Raw genomic sequence first — 18781 nt, 5'->3', positions numbered from 1 at the left:
GCTTCATGAAAAGCATGAATAAGATTTGAGGCCTAAAGTCAATGGAAATTTTGCCAATCAGTTCTGTGGGACCAGGATTGATCCCTAAGAACCAAATGGTGGGCCCAGTTTTCCAGTGACTTCTGGCTGCTTTGCACCACTCTAGCTGCACAAAGAAGCTGTAATCCAACTCAAATCCTAGCACAGGAGATGGGGCAGGAGGAAAAGCGTGACGTCAGGATATTGCCTCATTCAGCTGATTCCCAGCTTCTGGAATGACTCCTGGGGGCCATTAGCAGCCAGCATAAGATACAAGAGACTTAAAGCTGCCCTGACTTTCACCAAGGCCAGTACCCTCCAGCCTCATTACTGGGATGATGGCTGCAAGTCACCTTTGACTCCTCCACATGCCGAACCTGAGCCAAGCACAACTCAGCTAGTCCAGAGAAACCAGGCCAATGGCTGTAGAGTTCCTAAGAATGGTTGCCCATTCAGCTTTGCTCATTCCATTTGCAGCCCTGTGCATGACAAACAGCTTGCTTACTGTCTGCACTCCAGAGGGGAGGAGAGGGACTTCTTGCTACACACACACTCTACAAATTGTAATGTGATTATTATTTTTTTTAAGTCTGATATCTCAAAACCTGGGTAGGCTAGGAACAAGCATGATAGCCCTTTGGAAAGAGGAGATTCCCAGCTCCTCAGTGAGATTAAATATTAATTCCCATCCCTGATGGTTTACAAGCTACTGGATACTACCCCCCACTGGTGCAAGACTGCATATTTCCCATCCTGAACCTTGCCTCAATGTCATTCGGAGGGGAAATTCCACATTTTTACAGAGTGTGGAGGAAGAGAGAACTTTTTTTTTCATTGATTTTTATTTTTTTAAATAGCTAGCTCTTTAAAGTTGTTCAGAAGTTTTGAACATCATTAGAATTAGGCCTATTTATACTTCATTTTTTTTAACCAGGATAACCATTTCAAATTTTTTTACTATAATAGTTATACCATTAGAAACCCTAATGTGGATGCAATTGCAGTAGTATAAAGATGACTTATACCAGGATATCAAAAAGACAAGGTGGGTGAAGTAATCCCTTTTACTTAACCAACTTCTGTGGGTGAGAGAGAGGTGCTTTTGAGCTACAGGGAGCTCTTCTTCAGGTCTGGGAAAGGTACTCTCTCACCATCAGAAGTTGGTCCAATAAAATATATTGCCCCACCCACCTTGTCTCTTTAATATCCTGGGACCTACATGGTTACACCTATGCTGCATGCTGATACCAGTATACTTCTTGTTCTTCCTGTACAAGAATAGCTGTAACAGTATAAGGGACCCTTATACGAGAGCAGATGGACTGGATCAAGAAGATTAACAACAGCCTCAGGAGAAACTTTGCTGTTTTCTGGATGGGATGATGGACAACACCATGAGGGTGTTGCCATACTTTTGAAAAGGAGTGGAGCAGTCCCTGGAATGGAAATCCATCAGTAGCAGACTTATGAGAGCCAGACTGAAAGGGAAACATAATAATATCACTCTGATTCAGTGCTATGCTCCAACAAATTACAGTGATGAAGAAGTAAAGGACAAATTCTACCTTACACTACAGGCAGAGTTAGAGAAAGTACCACGCCATGACCTAACTATCATCATGGGAGACCTGAATGCCAAGGTTGGTAAGGACAACACAAACAACAGAGCAGTGGGAAGACATGGGTGTGGAACCATGAATGAAAAACAGAGAAAGGCTTGTTGATTTCTGTAATATGAATGACCTAGTCATTGGCGGAACCCTATTTGAACATCGTGAAATTCACAAGCTCACATGGTGTTCGCCAAATGGCAGAGATAAGAACCAGATTGACCATATCTTGTTCAATGGCAAATGGTGATGCATGCTGACAGATGTGAAAGTGAGAAGTGGTGCAGATGTTGGCAGCAACCACCATCTTGTGACAGCCTCCATCAAGTTAAAACTGAGAAGTGTGGGTCCACCAAACAAGGGACACAGACTTTATAATATTGAAAAGCCAAAGTCTCTTGAAATACAGAAAGCCTTCGTTCTGCAGTTAAAGAACAGGTTCTAAGCACTTGCTGACCTTGATGAAGAGGAGGAGAATGCAGATGAGGAGATCAACAAAAAGTGGGACAAATTGACAAGTGTTATAGCTCTTGGTGAGAGGAGATTCCCAGCTCCTCAGTGAGATTAAATATTAATTCCTAGCTTTATAAACAGAGCAGTGAAGCCTGTCTAGGCTACAGGCAGAAGAGAAAGAAGGAGTGGATTACACCCAGCACATGGAACTCCATAGAAACTAGATGAGCCCTGAAGAAAAAAGTTTTAGACACAAAATCCAGAAGCAAAAGGACAAATACCATGAGCAGTATAGCAAGGCACACTGAGAGTTCAAACGCCTTGTGAGAGCGGACAAACAGCATTATATTGATAATCTGGAAATACAAGCAGAGGATCAGCTGCTCGTGGTGAACAAGGAAGCGTCTACAAAATGACATGGCTTATCATTGGTAAACGGCAGACACCAACAAACTCTCATCAGGAACAAACAAGGGCACCTACTAACAATCGAAAAAGAACAAGAAATGCCCTGGACAGAGCATTTCAAAGAATTGCTGAACAGGGAACTACTTAAAGAGGAATCAAACATCCAGGAGGCAGAAGATCATCTTGATATCAACACAGACACCACAACTAAGGAAGAGGATCATATTCCTTTCCATATAATCAACATCATCAAAAGCTTCTGTTTCAACTTTACATGCAGTGTTGATCACAGTGAGATCAGTTTTACAACAGTAGACATGCCAAGAGGCATTAAATGGACACTCTTCTCATCCCTTGAAGACCTGGACTTCGCAGATGATGTCACTCTCCTTTCACATACCCAAATATGAAGTTGCAAGCCCCAGTACTCATAGCCCCATAGAGCTCTGGGTCAGGCTCTGGTTTGTCCTTCTTGGGTGATTCCTCTCTGGCACAGTGCTCCTCCTGGCTCCAGTCCTGGGGTGGCCCCAATCAGCCGCTTTGTCCTTCCCAGGCTCCGGGCTCGTTCTCCGCGGCTTCATTACATGAGGGCCTGCTCGGTGTAGCCCTCTTGTCTGGACCTACAGACATACCTGCCCTGTCACTCTTCCGCTCCCCAGGCCCCTGAAACAACATGCACTTCTTCTGCCTCAGAACAAGGTTTTAAAGGGGCCATGCTCCCTGAACTCCAAGGGCGTTACACTGGCAAATAACTATAAGTAATTAACACTAGAACTATTTGTTAGAGTTTGAAAACAGACTAAGAACAAATGGGAACAGAATTCCTCAAGAATCTTCAGCAAAGACTGCAATTCATGATTTTTCAATCTATTCTGAAGAGACATGCTAAATGTTGTTTTTATTACTGAGTCCCACCAATACTGCAGTGTGCAAAAGACTACCCATTGGCTTTGTGCTCTGTGATTGCCTCTGACTAGAGTTGTTAGTCTCTAACTTTCAGGAGCACTAATATTCAATCACAAAAAAACAACGTAATATCTACAGGAAAAAGAGATCCCCATCTCTTACACCTTATAAATTTAGGGATGAATTCATGAAATTTAAATGTCATTATGTGCACACAACTGTTGAAACACTGTTTCCAACAGAATGTTTACACAGTTGTCTGGAAACATATTGTTTGCCTACTTTTCAAAGCCAATTTATATTCAATCCACATAGCTGCATGCATGAAATTTCAGACAAAAACACAGATGCACAAAAAATCCCAGGCATGCTATTATTTATTGTTTGTATCCCAGAAATACCTAGAGGCCACAATTGGCGCTCAACGCTGTTCTAATGCAAAGCAAAAAGGCAGTTCCTCCCTAGAAGAACATACAACAACATTTAAGATAAGACGCAACAAGTAATTGTAACAACTGAAAAGAATGAGGGATGAACAATGAGGGTAAAAGAAACAAAATCATGAGTTTGCAGAGTCCATCTATGTGCACGGATGGATGGTTTTGAGTTGGTTCATGTCTTTAATATAATTAAATACAATAAATATCAGAAGTTCCTACTGAAGACATCTGCTTAGCTGTAATCAGTTGGCAACTTACCACAGGCATCTGGAAGAAGTTGGTCTTAAGGAGCTTTTTGGAGGAGCACAGTGTAGTGGATTTATGGATTAGTTTAGAGGGGGTGCCCATGCATAAGAGTCAGAATGGAAGAAAATGGGAAAGTGCATGTGTGACAGATGAACTAATGGATGAGGGGGGGCTGACAACATTGGCAGAGCAGAAGAGGCAGGGTTGGATACAAGAGTAGACAAGTGGGGAAGGGTCAGGTTGTGAAAGGCCACAAAGGAGGAACAAAAAGCTTGTATATGACATGTTCTATGGGACTCGAGAAGGGGACTGACATTGTCACTGTGACAGGTCAAAAAGGTGACTTTGCACCATCGTTTTGACTAGACAGAAGAGTGGGGTGGGTGCCAGGAAGGTCAGAGGGGATGCAGATAAGCACCAGAGAGTTTTAGCCGTGTGGACTCCAATAGTGGAAATGCGAGTGGCAAGGCTTGGATACAGCTTGGATGTATGGCTCTACAGAGGGTGAAGAGTCAGAGATGACTCTCATGATGAGTCTGAGTGACAGGAAGGATGGTAGCACTGTCACTGGTGACTGAGAATGCAATGGAGAGCTTGAGAGGAATGAAAGGAGCTCAATTTTAACCAAGTTACAATTAAATAGATAGCAAAATATCCACAAGGAGATGACACAGAGACAGGCCAAGATGCAAGGCTGTGGAGAGGAATCAGGTCAGGAATGGATCTCCAAACAACCGAATTTGTGAATTTGTGTCCAGGTTTTGGTTCATTGTAGTCTCGCTCCCACTGAAGAAAAAGGAAGTTGTGTCATTTGCTTCAATGGAAGGCGCTTGCTTTCCCGTTGCATTGCCATTTAATCTGGCAAGCCTGTGCTGGGACTGGGGACACTGGGCTCCTCTTTGTAAATTGGAGAGGACCATATCAGAAACTCATTTACAGTATGAGGCCATTTGGGCCCTACTCCAAACTAGGCACTTCCATGACTGTGAAGAGGCACTCTCTCTTTGGACAGTACAGAAAGTTATGGAACTGTCCAGCTGATGTGACACTCGAAAATTGCAAGTGAGAAATGCACAAAATCCGCACAGCCTATTTGGTAAATAGGAACCTCCTACAAAAGAAAGTCTACTAGTTTGGCCGTGCCTACTACTAGCAAGTTTGTTGCTAATCACAAGATTTCTCACAGTGACAATAATAAGATGCTGTAACAGCTTAGAACTAAGTAGTGGTCCAAGTTTAAACAGTCATTGGTGCAGGGCTAGAACTTGATCTGTAATCCAGAGGTCAGCAACCTCTGGCATGCAGTTCACCAGGGTAAGCACCCTGGCAGGCCGGGCCAGTTTGTTTAGCTGCCGCATCGGCAGGTTCAGCCAATTGCGGCTCCCACTGGCCGTGGTTCGCCGTCCCAGGCCAATCAGGGCGGCGGGAAGCCGCGGCCAGCACATCCCTCACCCGCACTGCTTCCCGCCACCCCCATTGGCCCGGGACAGCGAACCGCAGCTAGTGAGAGCTGCGATCGGCCAAACCTGCCAATGCAGCAGGTAAACAAACTGGCCGGCCCACCAGGTGCTTACCCTGGCGGGCCGCGTGCGAGAAGTTGCCGACCCCTGCTGTAATCCCTCTACTATAAAGTCATTCTGACTACTCTTTGGCTCACTGACTATTTAAGTAATTCATACAAAGTGAAGCAGCTTCAACAGGTGAGATTGAGAAAGCCCTTCCTCCCACCCTCCCTGTAGTCCAGTGCTTAGCATACTCACTTGGGCTGTGAAAGACCTTGATTCAAGTGCTTGCTTTGACACAAGAAGAGTGGGGATTTGAACCCACATCCAAGCTGAATGTTCTAAATACTATGTATAAAAGGGCATCACAACCTCCAAGTTGTCTTTCTTTTCCCCATTCAGACAGGGCTGACCTGCATTAAACACCTAATTCCAGGAGGGGATTCACAGCTGTGAATCCCAAGTGGCATTAAATGGACTCGAGCCCAACCCTCTACTCAGCATTTGCTACTTGCTAGCTTAAGCAGCATCCCACTCAGCTTCTGGGAATCCCATTCTTAGGTGCCTAAAACTCTGCATACATTTATGGCAGTGATTCCCAAACTGGGGTTCGTGAACCCCTTGGAGTTCACAAAATGTTACAGGGGGTTCTCAGGAGAAAAAAATTCCCTAATGGCAGACAGAGCTGAAGAACAAGCTTTTGTGAAGAACAAGTTTAAGCTTTGTTTGTTTGCCTGGACTGCTCAAGACCTGAATGCTTGTGTAGGAGGAACTCTTTGAGTTGGCTTCTTAAATATTTTCATGCTGTTTCACATCTGATACTCCTTGCTGAAACATAGGAGACAGAGGCACCAGTACGGGCCACCCTCGTGTCGTGCCCCTCCTTTTTTTCCAGCAGACCCTGTGCCCCCCCCCACATACTTTTCTGGCAGTGCCCCCCCCAGACCCTGGGATGTGGCGGGGGGCTTTGCTCCTACACCCATTTTTTCTATTGGTACCTCTGATAGGAGCCTTGTCTTATAACAGGCTTAATCAAAAGTGATACAAGCTACAAAAGTGAGATCTCGGAAGGGTGTTCCCATTTTCATAATGTAATAAAAATACTGTAATGATAAATAATTAATAGTGTGTAATAAGCATGTCATAAAAACAAATTTTAAATTTCCAAGATCACTGCTTTTATAATTTATGCTGAGGTAAGGCAGAAAATCCCTGGCAATATTCATTTTTAGGAGTGGGGTTCTCTGCTTAGGGGTCCTATAAAGGTAGCCAGCTGGTCAGGCAGCAGCGTAGACAGCTGCAGTGGCACAGCAGCCAGCAAACAGAGCTGTAAACAGGGGAGTTTCAGTGGGAGTTTACAAGGGCGGGTTGCGGGGGAGATTTAGAGACCTAGGCAGAGGAACTGACAGGCTAGTGAAGGGAGTGGGTGGTGGTCTGCCAGTGTTCTGGTGCCTGTTGGGGGTTTGTTTTGGTTTGTGTTTCTTGGTTTTAGGTGGGAAGGCTATGACCGATACAGAGGCAGCAGTGAAAGACACAATGAGGATGACTGGATGTGGAAGCTGCGGCATGTAATGATCCTGGAGGGGGTATCTGAAAAGAGTTTCGTCTGCATGAAGTGCTGCCTGATAGAGCTGATGGAAGAAAAGATCCGAGGACTAGAGATGCAGGTGGAAACTCTGGTTGAGTTTAGAAGGGGGTTTGAGCAGATGATGGAGCACAGACATGAGGAGGCTGAAGGGATAATCTCAGACTTGCAGATGGAAGCAGGACCAAAGAATTCTGAGGGAAGAATGCTGGGTGAGGAAAGTGGACGGTGGAAGCATGTGATTAAGAGAACCAGGCAGAGGAAAAAAGTGAAGGAGAAATAGAGCTCAGGAACAGGTTTGCAGAGATGGAAAATGAAGAAGGGGCACAGCAGGTGGTCGCTGAAGGTAAGAGGGCAAGGAAAAAGAAGAGCAGCTAGTCCTACAGGAAGCAGGGAAGAGTCAATGGAGACAACACCAAATATGAGCCCCAGGAGGATACAGGATGGGTTGCGGAGGATTGCAAGGGTGAATAGGAATCGAGAGGACTTGCAGCCAGTGGGAGCAGGGGATAGACCAAAGAATCACACTGTCACCAGGAAAAGGCAGGTCTACATGATTGGGGACTCCTTACTGAGAAGAATAGACAGGCCTGTAACTAGAGCTGATCCGGAGAACAGAAGGGTGTGCTGTCTGCCGGGTGCTAAGATACGGGATCTGGACCTGAGGCTGAAAAGGATCCTAACGGGAGCGGGAAAGAATCCATTGATTGTCCTTCATGTGGGAATGAATGATACAGCTAGATTCTCACTGGAATGTATCAAGGGAGACTATGCCAGGCTGGGGAAGACGCTTAAGGAATTCGGTGCTCAGGTGATCTTCAGTGGGATTCTGCCTGTTCCTAGAGAAGGGCAACAAAGGTGTGACAAGATTATGGCGATCAACAGATGGCTCAGGCAGTGGTGCTATAAGGAGGGCTTTGGGATGTACGGCCACTGGGAAGCATTCATGGACAGAGGACTGTTCTCTCGGGATGGACTTCACCTGAGTAAGGAGGAAAATAGACTTCTAGGATGGAGGCTGGCACAACTGATTAAGAGGGCTTTAAACTAGGAATTTGGGGGAAATGGTTGGGAGATGTCCAGGTAATCTCCACGCCGGAATTTAACATTGAGAGGGAAGAAAACAAAGTAAGAGAGGATACAGCCATCGGTAGGAGAATGGACATAAGGAGGAAGGGTACTGTAGATACCAGTCTAATGGGTGATACTGCTGGTAGAATGTCTGTGCCTAACCAGGTAAAGAATGTCAGTGAAGCCAAACGGCAAAAATTAAGATGTCTGTACACTAATGCGAGGAGCCTAGGTAACAAAATGGAGGAACTAGAGCTACTGGTGCAGGAAGTGAAACCGGATATTATAAGGATAACAGAAACATGGTGGAATAATAGTCATGACTGGAGTACAGGTATTGAAGGCTATGTGCTGTTTAGGAAAGACAGAAATAAAGGCAAAGGTGGTGGAGTAGCATTGTATATCAATGATGAGGTTAACTGTAAAGAAATAAGAAGCGATGGAATGGATAAGACAGAGTCTGTCTGGACAAAAATCACACTGGGAAAGAAAGCTACTAGAGCCTCCCCTGAGATAGTGCTTGGGGTGTGCTACAGACCACCAGGATCTAATTTGGATATGGATAGAGACCTCTTTAAAGTTTTTTAAAGAAGTAAACACTAATGGGAATTGTCTGATCATGGGAGACTTTAACTTCCCAGATATAGACTGGAGGACAAGTGCTAGTAACAATAATAGGGCTCAGATCTTTCTGGATGTGATAGCTGATGGATTTCTTCACCAAGTAGTTGAAGAACCAACAAGAGGGGATGCCATTTTAGATTTGGTTTTGGTGAGTAGTGAGGACCTCATAGAAGAAATGGTTGTAGGGGACAACCTTGGTTCGAGTGATCATGAGCTAATTCAGTTCAAACTAGATGGAAGGATAAACAAAAATAGATCTGGGACTAGGGTTTTTTATTTCAAAAGGGCTAACTTTAAAGAATTAAGGAAATTAGTTAGGGAAGTGGATTGGACTGAAAACTTGTGGATCTAAAGGCAGAGGAGGCCTGGAATTACTTCAAGTCAAAGTTGCAGAAACTATCAGAAGCCTGCATCCCAAGAAAGGGGGGAAAAAATCATAGGCAGGAGTTGTAGACCAAGCTGGATGAGCAAGCATCTCAGAGAGGTGATTAAGAAAAAGCAGAACGCCTACAAGGAGTGGAAGATGGGCGGGATTAGCAAAGAAAGCTACCTTAGTGAGGTCAGAACATGTAGGGATGAAGTGAGAAAGGCTAAAAGGCATGTAGAGTTGGACCTTGCAAAGGGAATTAAAACCAATAGTAAAAGGTTCTATAGCCATATAAATAAGAAGAAAACAAAGAAAGAAACACTGAGAATGGAATGGAGGTTAAAGATAATCTAGGCATGGCCCAATATCTAAATCAATACTTTGCCTCAGTCTTTAATAAGGCTAATGAGGAACTTAGGGATAATGGAAGGATGACAAATGGGAATGAGGATATGAAGGTAGATATTACCACATCCAAGGCAGAAGCCAAACTCGAACAGCTTCCTGGGAGAAAATCAGAGGGCCCAGATAATCTTCATCCAAGAATATTAAAGGAACTGGCACATGAAATTGCAAGCCCATTAGCAAGAATTTTTAATGAATCAGTAAACTCAGGGGTTGTACCGTATGACTGGAGAATTGCTAACATAGTTCCTATTTTTAAGAAAGTGAAAAAATGTGATCCAAGTAACTATAGGCCTTGTAACAGGTGGGTCCGGGGCTCAACCCTCTGAGGGGAGTAGGGGAGCCACACCGGCCCGCTGGTCTCACGGGGGGCCTGTCCTGTCCCTTTAAGGCTAGGCAACAAAGACAGAGTCAGTTGGGGCTCAGGCCTTTTGCTGCAAGGCTGAGCTGCAAATAGTACCAACAGTCTAGGAAAGGCCCAGGCCCTCGGGTGCAGGGGCTGGGCTGCAAACAGTCTGGAAAAGGCCCAGGCCCTCGGGTGCAGCGGCTGGGCTGCAAACAGTCTGGAAAAGGCCCAGGCCCTCGGGTGCAGGGGCCGGGCTGCAAAACAGTCTAGGTAAGGCCCAGGCCCTCTGGTGCAGGGGCTGGGCTGCAAGCAATACAAGGAGAGCTCAGGCCTCTTGTAGCAGGCTGAGCAGCAAACAGTATAGGGGCTCAGGCCTCTTGTAGCAGGCTGAGCAGTCTGGTGAGGGGGATAACTGCCACCCGTGAGTGGGGTGGCAGGGGGGACACAGGCCCACCCACTCCACTGTGTCCCGGCCCGGGGCCCTAGGCAGCGGTCGTTACCGCTGACGGTCAGTGGGGATCCTGACCGCAACACACTGACATGGGTATTGTCTGATCAGTAGCCTGACTGAGGTCGGCTGCCCCCGGGCCACTTCCAATATCCCCCTCTTGTCCTACCTGGTCCGCGGCGTCTGGTCCCGGGAAGTCCCACTGCATGGGCTCCTCACAACCCGGGCTGGGGGGTAGATCGGGTAGTTCCCCGGGGAAGTCCGGCCAATCCTGCTCCGGGGGTTCCTCGGGGTAACAGCACGCCCCTTCCTGTGTCCGGGGCTCCACCCTCTCCGGGGAGGAGGGGAGCCACACTGGCCCGCTACAGGCCTATTAGTTTGACATCTGTAGTATGTAAAGTCTTGGAAAAAATTTTGAAGGAGAAAGTAGTTAAGGACATTGAGGTCAATGGTAACTGGGACAAAATACAACATGGTTTTACAAAAGGTAGATTGTGCCAAACCAACCTGATCTCCTTCTTTGAGAAGGTATCAGATTTTTTAGACAAAAGAATTGCAGTGGATCTAATTTACCTCGATTTCAGTAAGGCATTTGACACGGTTCCACATGCGGAATTATTAGTTAAATTGGAAAAGATGGGGATCAATATGAAAATTGAAAGGTGGATAAGGAACTGGTTAAAGAGGAGACTACAACAGGTAATACTGAAAGGTGAACTATCAGGCTGGAAGGAGGTTACTAGTGGAGTTCTTCAGGGATCAGTTTTGGGACCAATCTTATTTAACCTTTTTATTACTGACCTTGGCACAAAAAGCGGGAATGTGCTAATAAAGTTTGTGGATGACATAAAGCTGGGAGGTATTGCTAACACAGAGAAGGACCGGGATATCATACAGGAAGATCTGGATGACCTTGTAAACTGGAGTAATAGTAATACAATGAAATTTAATAGTGAAAAGTGCAAGGTTATGCATTTAGGGATTAATAACAAGAATTGTAGTTATAAATTGGGGACGCATCAGTTGGAAGTAACAGAGGAGGAGAAGGACCTCGGAATATTGGTTGATCACAGGCTGACTATAAGCTGCCAATGTGATATGGCCGTTAAAAAAGCTAATGCAGTTATAGGATGCATCAGGCGACGTATTTCCAGCAAAGATAAGAAGGTGTTAGTACCGTTATATAAGGCATTGCTGAGACCTCATCTGGAATACTGTGTGCAGTTCTGGTCTCCCATGTTTAAGAAGGATGAATTCAAACTGGAACAGGTTCAGAGACGGGCTACTAGGATGATCCGAGGAATGGAAAACTGTCTTATGAAAGGAGACTCAAAGAGCTTGGCTTGTTTAGCCTAACCAAAAGAAGGTTGAGGAGGGGATATGATTGATCTTTATAAATATACCAGAGGGATTAATATTAGGGAGGGAGAGGAATTATTTAAGCTTAGTACCAATATGGACACAAGAACAAATGGATATAAACTGGACACTAGGAAGTTTAGACTTGAAATTAGACGAAGGTTTCTAACCATTAGAGGAGTGAAGTTCTGGAACAGCCTTCCAAGGGGAGTAGTGGGGGAAAAAGACATATCTGGCTTTAAGACTAAGCTTGATAAATTTATGGAGGGGATGGTATGATGGGGTAGTCTAATTTTGGCAATTAATTTGGCAATTGATCTTTCATTATCAGCAGGTAAGTATGCCCAGTGGTCTGTGATGGGATGTTAGATGGGTTGGGATCTGAGTTACTACAGAGAATTCTTTCCTGGGTGCTGGCTGGTGAGTCTTGCCCACATGCTCAGGGTTTAACTGATCGTTATATTTGGGGTCGGGAAGGAATTTTCCTCCAGGGCAGATTGGCAGAGGCCCTGGAGGTTTTTCGCCTTCCTCTACAGCATGGGGCACGGGTCACTTGCTGGAGGATTCTCTGCAGCTTGAGGTCTTCAAACCACAATTTGAGGACTTCAATAACTCAGACATAGGTTAGAGGTTTGTTACAGGAGTGGATGGATGAGATTCTGTGGCCTGCATTGTGCAGGAGGTCAGACTAGATGATCATAATGGTCCCTTCTGACCTTATAGTCTGAGTCTATGAGACTTGACATTCTAGTGAAAGGGATTCGCAGATTGTTAAAGTTTGGGAACCACTGATTTATGGGGAGCCTGTGTACCTGAGTCAGAGCAGAAGATTCCAGTAAGTGGCAGGGGACCTAAAGTTAGGTGTTGCAACACTGAACCTAAGTCCTCTTTGTGGATCTAGCCCCATATTTCTCCTTAAAATGTGATGCCATATAGAGCTGCCTGTTATGCCTGTGATTAGGGCAATCCTTGAGAATTATTGGTTCACCAAAAAATGTAAAGCAAGAAATATTGTGCTGTCTATTAGCTTTTTTATTTTTAAACATCCTTTGGTAGGGCTATTGTGAATTCCTTATAGGCCCATGCTCATGGATCAGATTACTATGCCAGTGATGGCTGGCTTTAAAATTTATTTCACACATTTTCAGGAAACAGATGCAGATACCTGATAAACAGCAGCACCTGACTTAAAGATGGGTCATCAACCTCAGACCTCTCAAGTAACATCTCAACTTGGTGGAGAATGTTAATCTAACTGATGAACATATTTCAATGGTTGGAAATAAAGTCCCTCATCTAGTTACTAACACAGGGGTTGGCAACCTCTGGCATACTGCTCGCCAGGGTAAGCAACCTGGCGGGCCGGGCCGGTTTGTTTACCTGCCCCATTGGCAGGTTCAACTGATCGCGGTTCTCACTGGCTGCAGTTCACCATCCCAGGCCAATGGGGGCGGCGGGAAGCAGCGCAGGCAAGGGATGTGCTGGCCGTGGCTTACCACCACCCCCATTTGCCTGGGATGGCAAACCGCAACCAGTGGGAGCCGCAATTGGCCAAACCTGCCGACGCCAGGGGCGGCTCCAGGCACCAGCACGCCAAGCGCATGCCTGGTGCGGCAAGCCACAGGGGGCGCTCTGTCAGTCGCCGTGAGGGCGGCAGGCACGTTGCCTTAGGCGGCATGCCTGCAGAGGGTCCGCTGGTCCTGCAGCTTCAGCGGACCTCCCACAGGCATGCCGCCAAATCCACAGAACCGGGGATCTCCCACCGAAGGCAGCCTGCCTGCCATGCTTGGGGCGGCAAAATACCCAGAGCTGCCCCTGGCTGATGCGGCAGGCAAACAAACTGGCCCGGCCCACCAGGGTGGTTACCCTGGCAAGCTGCGTGCCAGAGGTTGCCAACCCCTATACTGACATTGATTCACATCTTTGTGTTGTCCCAGGAGCTATTTAAACACTCTAAACCCAAAGGAGTATGATGATCTCTGTTTCCAATATTGTTTGGTCAAGCTGTCTTTTTGCTGCATCCCAAAAGTTTCCCAGTTGTCACATAATGACTTAAATAACTGTAGGGTTTGGATTTTTTAGAACACTTTATTAAACAAAAATTAATCATTCACATCTACTGATTATAAGAAAACAAAGATAGGAGTAATAAAATAAAACCAGCAAACATTCACTGCATTTTCATAATTGTACATGTCAGTATTTCTGACATGATTACAGTACAGATATTGATGTGGCATTTTAAAAATAAAGAGCATATGACTGATTTTGTCCCAACTTCAGCATTCTGTAAATGACAGAGCATGTGCCAGATTCACCCTCCAATGTAAAATAATTGAAACCAATGGAGTTATACTGGAAATGAATTTTGGCTCCTTGTTTTTGGAGTGTTTTTGAAAGATGCTAATGGAGGTCACAGTAAATTTCAGAATGCCAAATGGAAGCATGTAGGGTGGCATAGCTTCTGCTCCACTGCAGCATATGGCATACACCAAGGGACTGCCAGAGACTATTAAAGTCAATGGAACTCTTTCCAATGCTTTCACTGGGCTATAGCTCAAGCTCCCAGGACACAGTGCTAAGAAAATGCAACCATCCAAAAATGGGTAGGGTTTTTCCCCCTGGAGTGCAACTTTAGGAAAGTAGTACATTGGAGCCCGGCCATCTAAAATACATTGATGGGTTGCAAGGAAGGCACCATGGCAACTATTTCCATAGCTTCATCTTAACCGATGGTCTGCTCTTTAAAGATCAAGTCTTAATTCTCCTCTAATTTTAATCTTTTAGTAATTATTTAAGGCCAGTGTTTAATATATTTATAGCCTTCCATACTTTGAGCAATGATGACAAAACAGCAGTTCAGTTTCCGTATTTTATCCAAATACATACATTACTCCAAATGCACATCAGTGTGTGAGCCTATTGCTATGCATGTTCTGTCCATCAATAAGTAAGCTATTCATCTTTACAGCAGAGGCATTTCTAGTACACCTGTCACCATTGTATCTAAACACCAGTTAAAAAGCTAAGAACCCAATCTTGCAACTAGTTATTACCAGGCATAGAGGTTATTAATGTAAGTAATCCCTTCAATGGGACAGCTCATGGTAATAAACCCTATGCCCAGTAGCTACTCTTGGTAGGATTATGACATTAACATTGTCCACAGGGATATAAAATTGGACTTTCTATGATCTGTTATGTATATTCATATCAGTGTAACACAGGTCGAAAAACTGGATTGTATCTAACAAGGTAGCCATCATTGTAAACATACAGGATTTGGTCTGAGGGGTTATAGTTGATACTCTGAACTGTTTCTAACATTTTGTCCATAATTATGTTAATTCTACCTTCCTGTTCAGTGTTGGTGTCATATGTGTAAAATATTTCCTCTTTTCTAGTGCTGACAGGTCTTGTGGCATATAGAACACCACATATGATGAAAGCATTGGAAACAGATGGCTTGTACTGCCTTGTTTTCCAAGTATGGAGCACATCAAGTGTGGTCTCATTGAGTTTGCTAATCACAATGTTACCCGTGCTTTCCTCAGTTGAATAAATTACCCATAATCCACTTTCATCCACAGCAAAATCCATATCTTGCCACCCAACACCAGCATAAGAGAAACGGTTACCATAAGCAGCATTGGGCAGAGTTTTCCTCAAAGCTAATGTGTTTGTATTTAAATCAAGCTTGCCCATATCTCTTGTATTATATATATTATAATACATAAAATTATTGTAAACTGCAGTGCCACTGCCTTCCCCATATAAAATTCTATTCTCTCTAGCATTTTTGAATAGCAGCAAATCATCATAGGAATTATGAAGTCTGTAATATTCCAAGATTCTTCCATCTGTGTTCAAAGGTGCAACCCAATATAGGTCCTTCTGTGGCGTTCGAAGAGAGTAATCCCTACCCCAGGCACCATATTTGAAGGAAAATCCTCTCCAGTTCAGCTGTACAACATAGGGCTGGCTGATATTCACAATTCCACCATGACCACAACTACCTGTAAGCAAAAAGAAAATGTGGGCATTTCAAATGGCATGATTAGGGGAGAGGATTTACAGTGTGTGTTTTATAAGAATCAGCTTTGTTGCAAGTGCAGAAATACATACATATCTTTGTCAATGATTTGCTTTGCTCCATGTAAACAGCACATGGATTTCATTACTATAGCTGGTCCAGTCTGACTGAGATACAGCGGTCAAAGGCCCACACCACTAGAACGGGGGTCATACTGAAAAAAACAGCCAACAATCCAACCACAAAATATAGGGACCTCTGTTTTCAGTCAGTACTCACTTGCAGTAAACAAGTGATCAGCTTCTGTTTCAGATAAATGATCAGTTGATGATCAAATGGGTTGGGAAATCACATAGAAAATACAATTTCAGAAGCATTTTAGGTCATTTGCTCCTGCAGTGGAGCATAGTTCTGAGAATATAGGAAACAAGAAAAAGGAACATCTTGTCTCATTGTACAACAGTGAGTTTTAGAAGTTGGAGGGAGAATTAGCTGCACTAGTTCTAGAGGCTCATTTCAGATTAGCATGCTGCTGTTAAAATCACCACTTTAAAACAATACTTCACAGTGCCTTCCATCTGAAGCTTCTGAAGCTCCCAAAGCAATTCAGACATTAATGAGCATAGCCTTACAACAGCTCTGTGAGCTGAAGTTAAATATCCCCAGTTTACAGGTTAGGCCGATCGCAGCTCCCATTGGCTGTGGTTTGCCGAGAGATGTGCTGGCCGCGGCTTCCCGCCACCCCCATTGGCCTGGAGCAGCACACCGCGGCCAGTGGGAGCTGCGATCGGCCGAACCTGCCAACACGGCAGGTAAACAAACTGGCCCAGCCCACCAGGGTGCTTACCCTGGCGAGCTGCGTGCCAGAGGTTGCTGACCCCTGTCCTAGTTTAAACAGGACAGTCCTGAATATATGGAGATATACCTATCTCATAAAACTGAAAGGGACCCCAAAGGGTCATCGAGTCCTGCCCCCTGCCTTCACTAGCAGGACCAAGTGTTTCTTATGATGTCCCAGGAGCTTCAGGATAACTGAAATATTCTGTTTTGGTTTTTTTCATTTCATCAGCCAAAATGATTGGGTTTTTTATGGCTACACAGTGCTTGTTCAAGATGTATTGCCATGCTGAGTAGAATTTACACTGTTTACCGAGAACAAACAGCACAGTGGAATGAGCATTCAGTGGAATGAACAATGTTTGGAATGAAGAGAAAGTGAATGAACACTATCAAAGCTATTCCTTTGCTCAAAGCGACTGCTGGTAACATCACAATGAACGCAGAACACCACATCACTGGAACATAAGAATGGCCATACTGGGTCAGACCAAAGGTCCATCTAGCCCAGTATACTGTCCTCTGACAGTGGCCAATGCCAGGTGCCCCAAAAGGAATGAACAGAATAGGTAATCATCAGGTGATCCATTCCCTATCGCCCAGTCCCAGTTTCTGGCAAACAGAGGCTAAGGACACCATCCCTGCCCTACTAATAGCCATTGATGAACCTATCCTTCATAAATTTATCTCGTTCTTTTTTGAAGCCTTTTATAGTCTTGGCCTTCACAACATCCTCTGGCAAAGAGTTCCACAGATTGACTGTGCATTGTGTGAAAAAATACTGCCTTTTGTTTGTTTTAAACCTGCTGCCTATTAATGTCATTTGGTGACCCCTAGTTCTTGTGTTATGAGGAGTAAATAACACTTCCATATTTACTTTCTCCACACCAGTCATGCTTTTATAGACATCTTATCATATCCTCCCTTAGTCCTCTTTTTTTCAAGCTGAAAAGTCCCAGTCTCTTATTAATCTCTCCTCAGATGGCAGACGCTCTACATCCCTAATAATTGTTGTTGCCTTTTTCTGAATCTTTTCCAATTCCAATATATCTTTTTTGAGATGGGGCGATCACATCTGCACGCAGTATTCAAGATGTGGACATATCATGGATTTATATAGAGGTAATATGATATTTTCTGTCTTATTATCTATCCCTTTCTTAATGTTTCCCAGCATTCTGTTTGCCTTTTTGACTGCCGCTATACATTGAGTAGATGTTTTCAGAGAACTATCCACAATGACTTCAAGATCTCTTTCTTGAGTGGTAACAGCTAATTTAGACCCCATCATTTTATATGTGTAGTTGGAATTACGTTTTCTAATGTCTTCTTACTTTGCATTTATCAACATTGAATTTCATCTGCCATTTTGTTGCCCAGTCACCCAGTTTTGAGAGACCTTCTGTAGCTCTTTGCAGTCTGCCTGGGACTTAACTATCATGACTAGTTTTGTATCATCTGCAAATTTTGCCATCTCACTGTTTACCCCTTTTTCCAGATCATTTATGAATATGTTGAATAGGTCTGGTTCCAGTACAAACCACTGGGGGACACCACTATTTAACCCTCTCCATTCTGAAAACTGACTATTTATTCCTACCCTTTGTTTGCTATCTTTTAATCAGTTACCAATCCATGAGAGGACCTTCCCTCCTATCTCATGACAGCTTACTTTGCTTCAGAGGCTTCGATGAGGGACCTTGTTGAAGGCTTTCTGAAAATCTAAATATACTATATCCACTGGATCCCCCTTGTCCACATACTTATTGACCCCCTCAAAGAATTCTAGTAGATTGTTGAGGCATGATTTCCCTTTACAAAAAACATGTTGACTTTTCCCCTACAAATGATGTTACTCTATGTGTCTGATCATTTTGGTCTTTACTATATTTTCAACCAGTTTGCCCGGTTACCGAAGTCAGGTTTACCAGCCTGTAATTGCCGGGGTCACCTCTGGAGCCCTTTTTAAAAATTGGCATCACATTAGCTATCCTCCAGTCATTTGGTACAGAAGCTGATTTAAAAATTGAAAAATTCCTCCACTCCAAAATACACATGTCCCTCTCTGAGTCAGAAGCTGGCCATGGTGACACCAGCACACTTTAAAATAAAAGTGTCCTTTT

At 44.3% G+C, this 18781-nt stretch overlaps 1 protein-coding gene and 1 long non-coding RNA gene across 2 annotated transcripts in view; one reads left to right on the top strand and one right to left on the bottom strand.

Annotated features, from left to right (window-relative positions):
• The window catches only part of LOC120395588, a 73819-nt gene that overhangs the window by 27946 nt on the left and 27092 nt on the right, over positions 1–18781 (top strand). The gene's annotated exons all lie outside the window — the stretch shown is intronic.
• Positions 13997–18781, bottom strand: part of OLFM4 (olfactomedin 4) — a 31100-nt gene continuing 26315 nt past the window's right edge. The window contains exon 6 of the mRNA XM_039520099.1: positions 13997–15804. Within this exon, the coding sequence (XP_039376033.1) occupies positions 15002–15804 (803 nt within the window). The 3' untranslated portion in view covers positions 13997–15001. The remainder of the gene's footprint in view (positions 15805–18781) is intronic.

The sequence above is a fragment of the Mauremys reevesii genome, linkage group 1 (assembly GCF_016161935.1).
Source record: "Mauremys reevesii isolate NIE-2019 linkage group 1, ASM1616193v1, whole genome shotgun sequence".
Classification (NCBI taxonomy): domain Eukaryota; kingdom Metazoa; phylum Chordata; order Testudines; family Geoemydidae; genus Mauremys; species Mauremys reevesii.
This window is presented reverse-complemented; position numbering and strand designations above follow the sequence as displayed.